This window comes from Momordica charantia, assembly GCF_013281855.1.
Source record: "Momordica charantia cultivar OHB3-1 chromosome 4 unlocalized genomic scaffold, Mcharantia_2.0 BLBB01000004.1, whole genome shotgun sequence".
Taxonomy (NCBI): Eukaryota; Viridiplantae; Streptophyta; class Magnoliopsida; order Cucurbitales; family Cucurbitaceae; genus Momordica; species Momordica charantia.
Window position 1 is genome coordinate 27,193,317 of NW_028275162.1, and position 14,301 is coordinate 27,207,617.

Consider the following 14,301-nt stretch of genomic DNA (forward strand, 5'->3'; position numbering starts at 1 on the left):
CAAGATTAGTTCTCCTTCACCAACAAGAAAACTTTCTTTGATGTGATTTTCAAATTGATGGTTTCAATACTCTAAATTTTAAAATTTAATAAAAGCATGAAGACACTCATGAAAATTAAAAGAATGTTGTTTTAAAATAAAAATAATCATATCTATTAATTACAAACATTTTTCTTTGAATAATCATGAATAACCTAACCAGTGGTTTATATGGTTAAAAACAAAATCATCATCAAACAACATTAAAATTGTCCACACCTTAAAAAATTCTAAATGATCTCGACCACAAAAGATCATTAACTAACTCTAATATTGATGGATTGAATTATACTTTCATTTATGTATTCTCACGTCGCTTATTTAAATTTCATTTATCCATCTCTAAAAGTTTTGATTCCTTCTTTATACTTTATTAATCTTAATAGTTTTAACAACTGAAATTAAAGTATAAAGTGCAAAATTAAGTCATCCAACTTGATGAGAACACATATCATGTTAGGACTTAGGAATTGATATACGTGTATGGGAGTTGAGTAAAGTGAAAAAAGGTTGACATGTAAGAGAGATAAAAAGAATAATAATAATTAAAAAAAAATTGTGATGTTATGGTTGGTCCGACCAAGAACTTCAATTTGGGGTGCTGTGATGGGTCATTTTCAGCGACCGACAGCAGCAAGATTTCGCAAAAAAGTTTGGTCACTTTCCAAACAGTGATTGATCTCTTAAATCAAATTGAGTAATTTTATTTTCCAAGCTTTCCATGCATGCAACTCTCTGATCCCAATAGTCTCCTCTAACTCTAAATTTTATTACACATACTCTCTCTCATCTCCCTCATTATTCTTCTCTCTCTTTTTATTTTTTACTTTTTCGGATCCGATATAGTGTGACTTACGCTATAGATCCAAATCGATATGTTGTCGTGAGGCGGCTTATGTTAGTGGGCCTTTTGAATTGGAATTCACTGCCTGGACTTAGCTACATTTTGACTAACTAGTCACAAAATCTCAATGTAGATAATACCAAGGGTCTATATCCTTGTCATTGGGTCAGGAGGCTTATCTCTCTTTTTGTAATTTTAATTTTCTTTTCTCCCTCCTAATTGAGTTGATTCTCCACCATGCATGGAAATTCAACTACTTTTCTTTGACTCTTTAACCTCCAAAGTTGAATCCCAACTTCCCCCCCTTTTTTTCCTTTTTTAATTTCTTCTCATACATAAAAACAAAAAGTTAATTAACACACTACCCCTTTTTTGCTTCCCCTTTTCTTTTACTTTTATGTCCGATCCATTAATTAATTGCAAGATGGGTGCCCCATTAGAAGCTTAATTAGCTTGATTTAGTTAATTAGTTAAATGGTCCCAGACTAGCAGCTGAATAAATAAAAGAATGCACTTTCAGGAGAAAAGAAAGAAAGAAAAAGATTCAAAAGCTAATTTGATATTCATTTCTCTCAATAAAAGCGAGAAGGAGGTATATTTTGGGTGTATTTCTATAACTTTATATAAATAAAAGAGGCTTTGCTAATGCAAGTCCTTTTATCATACATTTCAATTACATCCCTACATATAATAAAGGAACGTTTCTCTATTTCATGGAAAAATACACCCATTTTTTTTAGTTTCCCTTTTTTCTTGATCTAAGCGACCAAAAACCTAGAAAAGGGAAGATCAAAAACCCCATATAAAATAACATAGTAATATCATATTTTATATATATATATATATATATATATATATATATATCATTACCAAACCAACACCCTTCTTCTTATTCTTCCTCCCTATTGCATAATTAAGCTCCTAATTATGGCTGCCTCTGCACTATCAGCATCTATTGTAGACAACAGCTGAGAGAGTCTCTCACTTAGGTCATCAACCTCCCTGTGCAAGTTTCTAATGTAATTGCAGGTCTCTTGGAGGACTTTTGAAGCTGATACCTGAACCTCAAAAAAAAAGAGAGAACAAAAGAAAAAGAAAGACCCAAAACCCAATTAGTTTAATTAAATATTTTTAAGAAAGAAGAATAAAGTCAAATCTGAAATTAAACAGCAAGCAAACACTTGGTTGTACTTTTGCATTGATTGTTTTACCCATTTTTAGTGAAGTGGGTTTGATTTAATTATCATACTTAATGGGACCCCAACTAAAGTCCAAAACTGTACATCAATTACTTTAACTTAATCAGCGTAGGCACTGTTTGTTGTTAATGTTTAAAATTCTTAATTTGAGTAGACCAATGGAGTTTCTTTGGACCCGTACATTCCCAATCGGTGGCATGAATTAAGTATATAATGGAGTCAAATGTGAACCCCCCATCAAGACAATAAGAATCTTCAGCTTAAAGCAACAAAGACTTTATCTTTCTTTCCTCAAAAACAGAAAATAATAATAATAAAAAACCCTTGATATCCGGGTCAAGTTGGTAGTTTCGTAAAAATAAAGTCAATATCTGCCCTAGCACTTAAACTAAATGGAAAGTCGTTAAGGTGCTGTCCAAAATACTTGAAATGTATAGAAGTTAGAGGAAGATGACGAATGATACCTTGTCGGAGCGACGATGGCGAATCTCAGGTACGAGTTGACGAAGCTTAGAAACAAGTTCAATGATTTGGTCATCGCTGATTCTGGAGCCTCCGGACTGCCTGGACCTTCTACTAGACATGCTTAGTTTTGCCAATGGGACGAGAAATGGAGAAGGAGAGAAGAGAGCGAGTGAAGGGAGGGTGTAGGGAGGGTGTGTGTTATTGAAAGGAGGGGAAAGTGGGAGTGGGAAGTGGAGAAAGAGAGAGGGAGATGGTGCAGTTTGAGTTGGGAAGTAGTAGAGAGGCCAAGTTAGGTTTTAATTTGGAGAAGTGATAAGAGAGTTATAAAGAGGAGGACCACAGAGGAAACTAGTGGGCAGACGAAGGGAGAAGATAGAGGAGAGAGGAGAGAGGAGAGAGGAGAGAGAGGGTACAATAACATAGAAAGTGATGTTGGATATGAAGAAGACAAGTGAGGAGGGGGAGGGGAGGGGGCTTGGGATGGTGTTTTTTTAAAGGGAAGAGAGAGTAATAACAAGTGTGGTTGGTTTTTATGTTCCCAAGTTGGGGTTTAAACTCAAGTGGGCTTGGAGAAATGTGTTTGTATTTGTGTTAACAAAGTGGGCCTTTCCTGTGTATGTCTCAATCCACAACTCCATGTGATTCAAAGGACACTCCCCCATCCCCTCCTCTCCCACACACCAATCACGCCTCCCCACCTTTCTTTACCTTTTCTTTTTTACCCCTTTCACATGCCATTTCCGATTGGGTTTGTGAAAAGAGTATAAACAAAGTTCTACATTAGCTAGGGAACAGTATGGTCTATGGTTATATAGATGATGACAATTATTCTCATTGGTACGAGACTTTTTGAGTGAAACCAAAAACAAATTCATGAGGGTTATGTCCAAAACAGGCAATATCATACTATTGTAGAGCTATTTGGGGTACTTGGGGTACCGTTGTCCTTAACAATTGGTATTAGAATAACCACTGTAAGAAATCTAATTGTGTGGAAAGAATCCTTGGAGCCGAACAAGATCAATGGTTGATGAGCCTTATAGTCATTACAAAATTGTGGATGAGGGTGCAATAGTGGTTGGCACCAGGTTCCCACATTGTGATCCGTGGTTGAGAATTCTCGGATGCTGAACAAAGAAGTCTAGTAAGCCTCAGAAGATGTGGTCATGGTGTGATTCTTGATTGAACTCTATTATATGCAGACAGGTAGTGTGCTTCGGAGGAGAGAGGTTTACCTGGATAGGAGTTGGACGGATGAATGACTACCTGAGGGGAAGCTCGGTGGTACTTTGTTCGAGGGGAGAATTGTAGAAGGATGAATGACTATCCGAGCAAGCTACAGGTGGTACTTTATTCAAGGGTGGATTGTTAGGTTTATAAGGGTAATGCAAACAAAGTCCCACATTGACTAGGAAAGTGAGTAATACATGGCATATAAGAGTTGACAATTATCTTAATCGGTATGAGACCTTTTGGGTGAAGCCAAAAGTGATGTGAGTTATGCTTCAAATCGACAATATCATATAATTGTGGAGATACTTGGAAGTATTGTAATTGGGTACTTATTCTCCTTAACATTCCCTTCCTTGGTTCATAGTATGGGTTGGTCAAATATATATATATATATATACACTTTTTACTCTATGATCTTTTGTGAGAAATCATTTTGAGGGATCTCGAACAATGATGTGGTTGACGGTTTTATATCGATTGATGTATAATACCAAATGAATTTTAAAACTAAAGTTCGACTTTGACTATGCATCTTGTAATCGATTCAACTACAAATACAACATAATAAAAGTTAATTAATATTTTCTTCAAGTTTCATAAGGCTAATCTCAAATAATTTTATTAACAATTACTACAAAATAAAATTACATAATGTATATAAAGAAAATAAAGTTGTAGACCAATATTTATCAAGAGCTATCAAATGACATATACTATTCATATACACAAGAATTAGTCAATTAAAATTAATTAATTAAGCAAACAAACTACTATTCATGTGTTAAAATTTTATATTTTCCACAACACATCAAATGATCTCTATTATGCTATTTAACAAAATATACAAGTTAAAGAATAAGTTAGAATGGATTAAAACCAACCTCATGCCTCAATTATTTCACAATTAATCACATTAACGAGACTAAAAGTGACTTAATTTCACAATATTGGGATTCATCAACGAAAATGAGAATAAAAGATGTCAAAGAAGCAAGGTAACAACCGCGGGTGACAGGCAATGAGAAGAAAGGAGTTGGGGGCTTTTTTGAAAAAAAAAAAGAGTGTCGAGATTGATGAATTTTTTCAATAAACAAAAATTTCGTTTCGAAAAGTCAACAATGTCAATTTCTCAACAAAATAATCTTCGTCCACTTCAATAAAAATTATCGTGGTGCATGGATAAGAAACTTTTTAGTCCAATATGGCATGGATATAGAAATTTAACCTCCAACCTTTTAATTCCAAACATATATCTTAATCAGATCACTATACTTAGATTAGTCCCGATCACTTCTTAAAACTAATAGAGAATCTTTCTCTATTAAATAATAAATTCCCTTTGAAAACGAAAACCTTCCAATTAATACGAGAGAGTTCTATAACAAATTACGTATATTTCTCCTAGAATGTTATTCCTTTAAAACGTCTCAAACAGGACGTTATTATAATAGAATATAATTATTGCAATGGAACATTATTTTTTTTTCATGTAATTTATGAAAAATAATTGAAAATATTCGTATTACATTTAGTACTCCCTGTAAATTTGAATATGGCCAACGTACCTGCTCTCAAGTGATAAACACATTTATATATTTTCGAGCAAAAAATAGTGAATTTGAATCTCTATCTCAATCCTTTCCTAATAATTTTTGTTTTGAACATTAAACATGGTTACTTGCAATTTTCTTTTATTATTTCAAATTTTCATCTATTTAAAATCACTTTTAGCTCCCAACCAAATTATAAAAATGAAATTAGGTTATATTGGATAACATTTAAAATCTTACTCAAATTTTGAAAACTATCAAATTTAGTTTTTAAAAATCTTTTTATTTATGTATTTAAAGTTTGGTTAAGATTTCACAGAGTAAAGAATTAAATAGAATAAATAAATAAAAACCATAGATATAAATAATTCTTATAAGTTCATTTTTCAAAGCAAAAACAAAACTATTATCTAATAGAGTTAATTAGTATTCAAATATTGGTTAGAATATAGAAATAAAATAATAAGTAAATCAACTAATTTTTGGAAACGAAATGTCGTCAACCAGGCTTGATTAATCAGTATTTTTATTTTTTGTTTTTATTATTATTTTTTCTGTCTACCATCATGTTAGTTAAAAGACAATATTAGGCGTAGCTCGTGACTTAGCTGAGCACTTAGACTTTTTGTTGAGAGCTACACTACCTACTTAGACTGAATTTTTTTTTATTTATTTCCCTTTTGGTGAGTTTTTTTAACCACATTTTTTCTGTTTCTTTTTTTTTTAAAAAAAATGGTTTTTATTTATCTAAAAGAAACAAAATTTTGTCCAAAATCTTTCGTTTATTGTTTCTTGTTTAATTGTCAACATTTCTTTTCATTTACTATTGCTCATGTGACCATAAAATGAGGTGCAAACATTTGACATCGCTCCCCCCTAAATCTTAGTTAAATAACTAGAGATTTAAAAACAAACAAGAAGAAGAATTAAAATCAATATTTAATAAACGAAAAAGTGTTCGGAGTAAGATTTTAAATAACAATATTGATAGAAATGCCGAGATCTCATTCTTATGAAAATTCAAAGAAATCATCAATAAAATTAAAAACATTAAAAATATATAAATTAACAAATAAGCACCTAACTCTTTTAAGATAAAGTCAAGAACTATTAATATTGATATTTTTATATATATACATATATTTTCTTTTGTGATATTATTTAGATGATTTATCTCTCATGTCGATTTCGGATGTTTGCGATGCAAGAGTTGAGAAGAGTGAGGGAGACCTGAGTAGTTGGTGTGAGATAGAGAGAGGATAGATTTGCATTAGATTGTGAAAGGGCAAAGTCACATGCAATTTCTGGAGAGCAGACGACATGCCACGTGGCGCAGGACTTAGGTTCCAGTACATTTTTGCAAGGGAACACATTTCTAAAACAGGCATAGATGTGAAATTTCCATACTTTTCTCTAGCATTCTCACGTGCCTCTCACCCTCCCCTCATTAAGTTTGTTGGTATGACTAAAACCAAATTTATAATTTTGCCAACAACCAGCAACTTGTTCTTTTGTAAGGGCACCCACATTTTTCCTCCCCACCCTAAAATTTCTCATATTTAATACAGTTTAAACATTAAGTCTCAATCATAGCTTAGTAGTAATTAGTATATATCTCTAATTAAGAGGTCATGCGTTCGATTTCCACTTCATGTTATACTAAAAAAACATTAAGCTTTAAGGTCTAATTATACGGTCAGTCTTTCCTTGAAATTTTTTAAGTTAATAATAATGCATGATGACTTTTAATGCACACTACTTTGTACTAAAGTTTGACAGTTTTTTTAGTTTTTTTTTCTCCCTTCATTTATTTATTTATATATATTTTTATGGTTTTATTTGTGAAGGGAAGCCAGACATGAGTGATGCAAGAGAGACTTGTAGGCCAATGGGGAACTCTATCTTTTTAATTAATGAATGGAAAATTTTTCACTTTTGAATTAATGGTGTGAGAATGAGAGGGTAAAGTAGAAGCAAGCAAAAGCAAACCATGTTGTCCTAATTGTTAATTGGTTATTGGAGGGCCATGGTAGAATATATATGACATAGGGTTCTATCAAAATCATCATTTATTTCATGTCTAACCAAATTTAATATGCATGTTATAATATTATATATATATATATATATATATATATATATATATATATATATATATATATTGTATGAGTTATCCAATTTGCATACTTCATCTTTATCTCCATGGTTGAGTAATATCCTCTTACTTAATTGAATTTTATTTATATTGAAATGTTGTGGATTATATTGCATGAATTGTATTATAAGTTTGAATATAATTATTACCTTAAACTTACCATTTCTTAGAGAATAAAAGATCAATACTTCTTGATTCTACTGTGACATATCAAACAGGTCCACCCATCTCAATAAGATTAAATTAAAAATGTTTAAAATATTATTTTGGTCTTTCTATAGGTTATTCATTTTTTTTTTTTCATATAAAGTTTAAAAAGTTCAGTTTTAGTTCTTCAATTTAAAAGTCTTTAAATTTAACTCGTTCTGATGATTTTATACAAAGTTTATTTTATTTCAAAATTTGTAATCTCCTGACCTGACCCCATGTAATTTGAAAAAATGTTATCCATGAGTTGGTAAAGATTAAAATTTAGAAAAAGGAAAAAAGAAAAAGGTTAGTAATTACTAATTAGAGTCATAATTATTAGTTAACTTGAAAATGGGTCCTCGTGGGTAAGCCATGCATGCGAATATCCAAAAATAATGAGTACCCTTTAGTTTGAAGGAAATATATTCTTCAAATTGGACTTAATTAGTTAGTTTTAATTAAGTTAATCATAATTACTTTACTCTAACCTCTCCCTTTAATTTTGGTAGTGGGAAGAGGCCATGAGTCTCCGACAAATCAAACCCCATATTCGATTAATTTTCCTAGTCTTTTCCTTTTGATTAATAATAATAATCCGAAAACTTGATTCATTACATAAAATTAAATTAGTTATTTTTGGTTATAGGAAAATAAGTTGTGAAAAGATTGTTTAACAGAAGAAATGGTTATATGAATCTCTCCGACATGCAAATTGATGCTGTCTAAGCATGCAGCTCCTTAATTAATTTTATTTGCAATCATTACCTTTAAGTACGGATAACCTACCTTACTTTAATTAAATATATTTCGTTTATGGTACAATTGAGTACTATACATATATATTATGCTTCATCACCTCCTTATTGTTTTCTTGTCATTCACTTAATTATGTATATAAACCATTAATATATAATATAAATTTTTGAATTTAGTGGTGATTTAATTTAACATGACACCGCGAGTGAATATCTGTTTATTTAACTTTTCAATGTAATTTCTTCATCAATTAATATTAATAGTCCATGTCATATATAAATTTTAAATTGTAACTAAATAAAAATATTTGAGGTCGGAAGTTATCTTTTAACTCTTTAAAAGCAAAATTTTCATAGTTATACTTTCAAAAGATATACTTCCCTGTGGAAGAACCTTATAACTTGCTTTTGAAACTTTTAAAAACACTTTAAACCAAACATTATTAAAAGAATTTGAATTTACTTTTAATTAATTAAATTTACTTTTTCACTATTCTAAAAGTAAGTTTATGATGACTTTGTAAACAGTATTGTAGGTAAAACAAATTTTCTATAATCATTTTTTTGAATGTTTCTTCTAAAACTACTTTAAAATGCATTTTTAGTGTTATTAACATTTTAAAATTAAAACACTTTTTGCCATATAAGTAAATACGATAAATTTAAAAAATATATATTTTTCATCATTTCAAAAGTAACCTCTTAAATTCAAATTAATAATGAGTTTGGAGTGTTTTCCTTTAATTTTCTCTTTTTTAATGTTTCTCACGTACCTTAATGAAGCATATTTTTTAAGAGTATGCGTAGAATTTTCTTTCCTCTCGAAACAATGTTTGATTATCTAGCAAGATACCATGCATAAAAATTTTTAAAAAAAATACTTTTAATTGGCTGCAAAAACACTTTTCCCTACTTGAAATCATATTAAATCTACCTTTTTGAAAAAAGCGGTTTTTGTTTTTTCCCCGTTGGATGAAGGCACGTTATGATTGAATACTCAGTCATAGCAAAATATAAGTTTTGTTGACCTTAAAAAGCACTCTTATCTTTCCCATGGATTAAACTTCCACAAATGCCAAAAAGAAAGAAAAAAATCAACTTGATGGGGTGCTTAATTGAAGAAGATCTGGTCCCATGCGTGCCCCTTGCTGCCATGTCTTTAAAAATATTCACGCATCAAACTGAAAAACTAAAACAAAACTAATTTGACAAAAAAAAAAAAAAAAAAAAAGCCTCCTTTTTTGACAACTTTTAAACCTATATTCACTTTGCCTCCACTTCTAAATTCTTTCTAAAACACATAAATTTCGCAACCCCTTTAATTTACTTCCACAATTTCTTCAACAATGCCATGTTGTTCTCTTTGACCAGATCTTGTAGATCTCCACACCAAGATCATATTTTTATCTGTTTTGATTCAAAAGATTCTTCCTTTCCCAATTGAAATTTGTGTTCTTTATTACTTTTTTGAAACTTAGAGAACTCGCTATTTTTGCATTTTGATACAATAAATATAGGCAAACTTTATTTTGTTCAGACGTTAACACAATTGAACATGGAAGGGCTTTTTGTTGTGGATCTAACCCTTCACATTTGACCATATATCTTGTGAACTTTGATACAAGATTTATGTTTTTGTCTTGTTTCTCAAAAAGGGTTTGAAATTAATTAGAATTACATATAGATAATATGCATGTAGCATCATCATTTCATTCAAATTTGAGAATATTGAGACGTTGAATTAGTATGATTTACGAATGACTTTTTTTCATTCTAGATGAAAAGGTATTTGTTATAGTCTAGATTAGGATATAATGAGCTTTTCAGAGTCTTCATAATCACGTGATTTTGTCTACTTTTGGACTTAAATTGTATGACTTCCTCTAAAAAGATCTCGTATCAAAAGAGATATTGACCTTATTTATAAACCAATGCTTTTTCTCACTTTTTAAGGGTGACCCTTGAAAAGGAAAAAAAAAAACTCAATTGAATTAGGTTAGTTTGATTAGTTTGAACTCTTGTTCTTAATGTGGGGGTGGACGATCCAATCTAGTTGAACCATGTTCAAGTTGAACTAATCCTTTTTGGTCGGTTAAAATGGTCTTTGGCTCGTTGAGATGTTGGTCAATTTAATCCATTCCTTTAATTGTAATAGATGTGAAGTGAAACTAATTTGCATCACTTTTAACTGTCTAATGCAAACATATATTTTACTTTTTTGAAAATTTGGTGGGGGCATAAGTAAAGAAAAGAAAAAAAGATCCATTAGGAAATGATTAAAGAGAGAAGAAATTAGAGGAGGAAATCTAGTGTAAAAGATGTGGGTTTAAAGAATAATAATTAAGTCACCGACTTTTGGTCATGGGAATGGGCAAAGGAGTCGAAAGCCAAAAGAAACAATAATAATTGAGAATGGCTAAGGCTTTGAGGGAAAGCCAAAGCCAAATCCAAAAAACAAAGAAAAGATATTACCAAACCATGCTTTGGCCTTTGCTCAATCTTCTTCCTGATTACCGGTTGCATCCACAATTTCAGTGTAGCATTTTTTTTTTCTTCCTAAGTCCTGAAATTAAGGCGTGCCTAATGTAAAACTTTACCCAAAAGAGAAACAAAAACCAACCCTCCAAAAACTTGTTCAAACTTTTTGGATTCTATGAATTGATTTCTTTTGATTTCAAACACCGAAACTTTTCCTAAAGATTTGGTGCCAAGAGGAGGTGTTCAGAAAGTCTCGTAATCTAAAAGAATCTTATGGGATGAACTCTATTCTAAAAGGACATCTACACTTTTTCAAGTCTGAGATTCAAATCTTGATATCCCGCCTTTGTTTTACTAAAATAAAATATTATAATTTGTTCAAATCTTGGAGTGTTATTTTTCATAAAATAAAATTTGAAATAAAAACAATGTAATGTGTTAAAATATGTAATAGGTCTTTGAAGTACTGATAAAGCAATTTTTGAAAAATAGTTATCGCAAAATATAGCGTTTCTTTTAATAATGATTATCTATATTTTATGTAATATTTCGTTAATTTATATAATCAGTAATAGCTTTTGAATCTATCAATCACTCGTTAATTTAACTATATATTTGTTAATCTGAATCTAGCTTAATTGGTTAAACATCTATCTTGTTAAAAGATCATGAGTCTAAATTCGAATCTCCCCATATTGTATTAAAAAGAAAGTCAATATAACTATATAATATTCACTGGGTGACACGGCATATTCTATTTTTTGCATTTGTAGTTGTTTTTAAGATACAATTTTTGTAAAATTTTAGACTTGTTGTTGCTTCACTGTTATCATTGGCTCAATTAAACCGGAAATGTATATGCCAATATCTAAAGTATTTGTTTGGGCCTTGATCGATTTTGCCCAATCTCTTAAAAACTTATTATCCAAAACTCAAAAAAAAACAAAACAAAGCAAGCCCTAAACCAATTCCTTAATTCTATCAGCTTAGAATCACTATATGCTTCTCCTTGGATTTCGCCCTGCTTTCCAGATAATTGATTAACAGTCATTCATGAGACCAGAGGGTGTCCTAAAAAGAAAATTAAAAAATTAAAAAAAAAACAGCAAAAAAGATTTCCATAAATAATAAATGTTTTGGTCACATTCATATATAGCCCAGGAGTTCAATTATATATCATCCATCACAAAAAGTCAAAGATTCGAATCGATCCCTCAATATGTTATTGAACTAAAAAATACATTCTTAATTAACACGTCCTTGCTAAAATGTTCTTAACAAATGGGTCATAAGTCATGACCTAAATATATACACACATATATGTGTATATATATGATTTGATTCTCCAACAGAGAATTGTGGGAGATGCTCAACCAAACAGAGGGCTTGACTTTTTGGTGTGATTAAAAACTGGGCCCAAAGAGAAGAAAAAAAAGGTTATAGAAAGGGCAGAGATCTAGAAAGAGAAGGAAGGGTGGTTTGCTTTAATATTGTGAGCAGGGGTATCTGAATAGACAAGTCATTAGAACCAGCTCTGTCATGGAGAACAAGCTTACCAACAATGTTTTTCATTCTGTCTAAATCACGCCATAAATTGTTCCAACAATGGATATTGAAAAAAAGAAAAAAAAATGGAAATTATTTGTATGTTTTCTTTGTCGGCTTTGTATCAAGATTTTGTGTGGTGTTTATGTATTGAGGCTGTACAGCCCTCATTTAGTGCTGTGTGTTTTTGTTTGAAAGAAATGAGAGATTGATGGGTTTCTTGACAATTTTAAGAGCCTTTGTCAGCTCAATTATTGAAATCAAAACATATCATTGGAGTGATTTTGCCTCTGGTTTTTTTCAACTTTGTCCAGCTTTTATCTGCATTTTTTTTCATTAGGGTTTCATTCAAATGAATGGATTTAGTTCATAATATGTAAAAGTTTCGATCTTTTTTTCACAACTTTGGATATGTTTGTTGTCAGAATTTTACTCACTTTTCGTTTCAATTTTGGTTCATATTGAAGAGTATGATATTATGGAATTTAGGAATTTGAATGATGAAGGGTAATGTTTGTAAATTATGTTATTATGTTAGTTAGTTGGCAAACTAGTGGAATGGAGGACCCTTATATACACCAACAACTACGAGAGGTAACTGGAAACGAGCACAATTGAAGAACGGCTTCTGAATAGTCAAGATGAGATTTCTTTTTACCACTATCCTTTATATAGAGTTATATCATGTAAAAGTCTTTACAGTCTAAGACATTCTATTTCCTCTCTATAGAGGCACAGATAGCGTGGGATTAGGTTGTTTAAGTTAATTTGTGGCTTACACTAGTCTAAATAATACTATGTGTTCAATTAAAGAATATTTCAGATTTTAATAATTAATAAAAGTTTTTTTTCCTCATTGGTAAATGAGATTCTATGTTGTTCTTGTTTATATAAACATTATTAGTGGGAGATTGTATTAAAATTGTGTTAAAGAAAAGTCTAGAGATATAAATAAGAGGGAGAGAAGAATTGTATGTATAAGGAGGGACTAGTGTGGCAATAATTAAACCTCTCCAAAAATATAAACGACAAAAAGAAAAATACGTATAGATAGAAATTAGTAGGAAAATATCATGCATTGGTAGAAATTAGCTAGAGACAAAATAAAATATCAATATAATAATATTCAAGTATGTGAAAATTTTGTTTTAAAATTTTAAGTTGCAAAATATTTAGTTATGTGAGATAGAGTTATGAGGTGTTAACTAATAAAATGAATAAAAATTCACAATCATTTGAGGACTTAAGGCCTAATATATTTCTATAATTAAAATAAGAGGATGTGTTTTATTTGATTTTTTACGTTGGCAAATAATTTGATGCTAATTAACAAATTTAAGAAAGACGGAATAGTTTATTGATTTCATCCTAGGATTCTGGAACCTTTCTCACAATTATTTGTTTTATTTATTTTTTATTATTATTATTATTTTGGGTCAGTACAGTTCAAATTTTCAAATTTCAACCCGATTTGTCATATTGATTTTATTTAGATCATTATTTTACCATTCCAATTGTAAATTTTTCTCTCTTTTATTTTTTCTTCCTGTTTTTGATTTTCAAATTATCTATCATCATCCAAATTATTTAATGATTTGATTTGTTTGTTCATTTCTTTCGTTTGTGTACGCATTGCTATAAAAATGGTAAGAGTAGGATTTTGTAAAAATCTATTAATTTATATATCAAGTGTATAAACAAAAAACAAAAAAAATACATTATTTAGAATACCTATTTTATATAACATAATGTTCTTTCTTATTTTCAAAATAATGGTTTTATTTGCTAAGCAATAATGAGTATCACTCTAATTTCTGAACAATTTTCTTGTACATTGGGCTTTACTTGG

At 30.3% G+C, this 14,301-nt stretch overlaps 1 protein-coding gene across 1 annotated transcript; it reads right to left on the reverse strand.

Annotated features, from left to right (window-relative positions):
• Window positions 1–1,422: 1,422 nt before the first annotated feature.
• Window positions 1,423–2,996, reverse strand: PRE1 (basic helix-loop-helix (bHLH) DNA-binding family protein). Its single transcript, XM_022278512.2, has 2 exons — window positions 2,547–2,996; window positions 1,423–1,941 (listed from the first exon to the last, which is right to left on the reverse strand). The coding sequence occupies exons 1-2, from the start codon at window positions 2,664–2,666 to the stop codon at window positions 1,786–1,788; spliced, it is 276 nt and encodes a 91-aa protein (XP_022134204.1). The 5' UTR covers window positions 2,667–2,996; the 3' UTR covers window positions 1,423–1,785.
• Between the last annotated feature and the right edge of the window lie 11,305 nt (window positions 2,997–14,301).

Excerpts from the sequence above, each read along its gene's own strand:
- PRE1 (XM_022278512.2), bottom strand. The coding sequence starts at position 2,666 with ATGTCTAGTAGAAGGTCCAGGCAGTCCGGAGGCTCCAGAATCAGCGAT. Across the intron at positions 1,942-2,546 it reads GCCATCGTCGCTCCGACAAG|GTATCAGCTTCAAAAGTCCT; the intron begins GTATCATTCGTC and ends TTTGAGGTTCAG.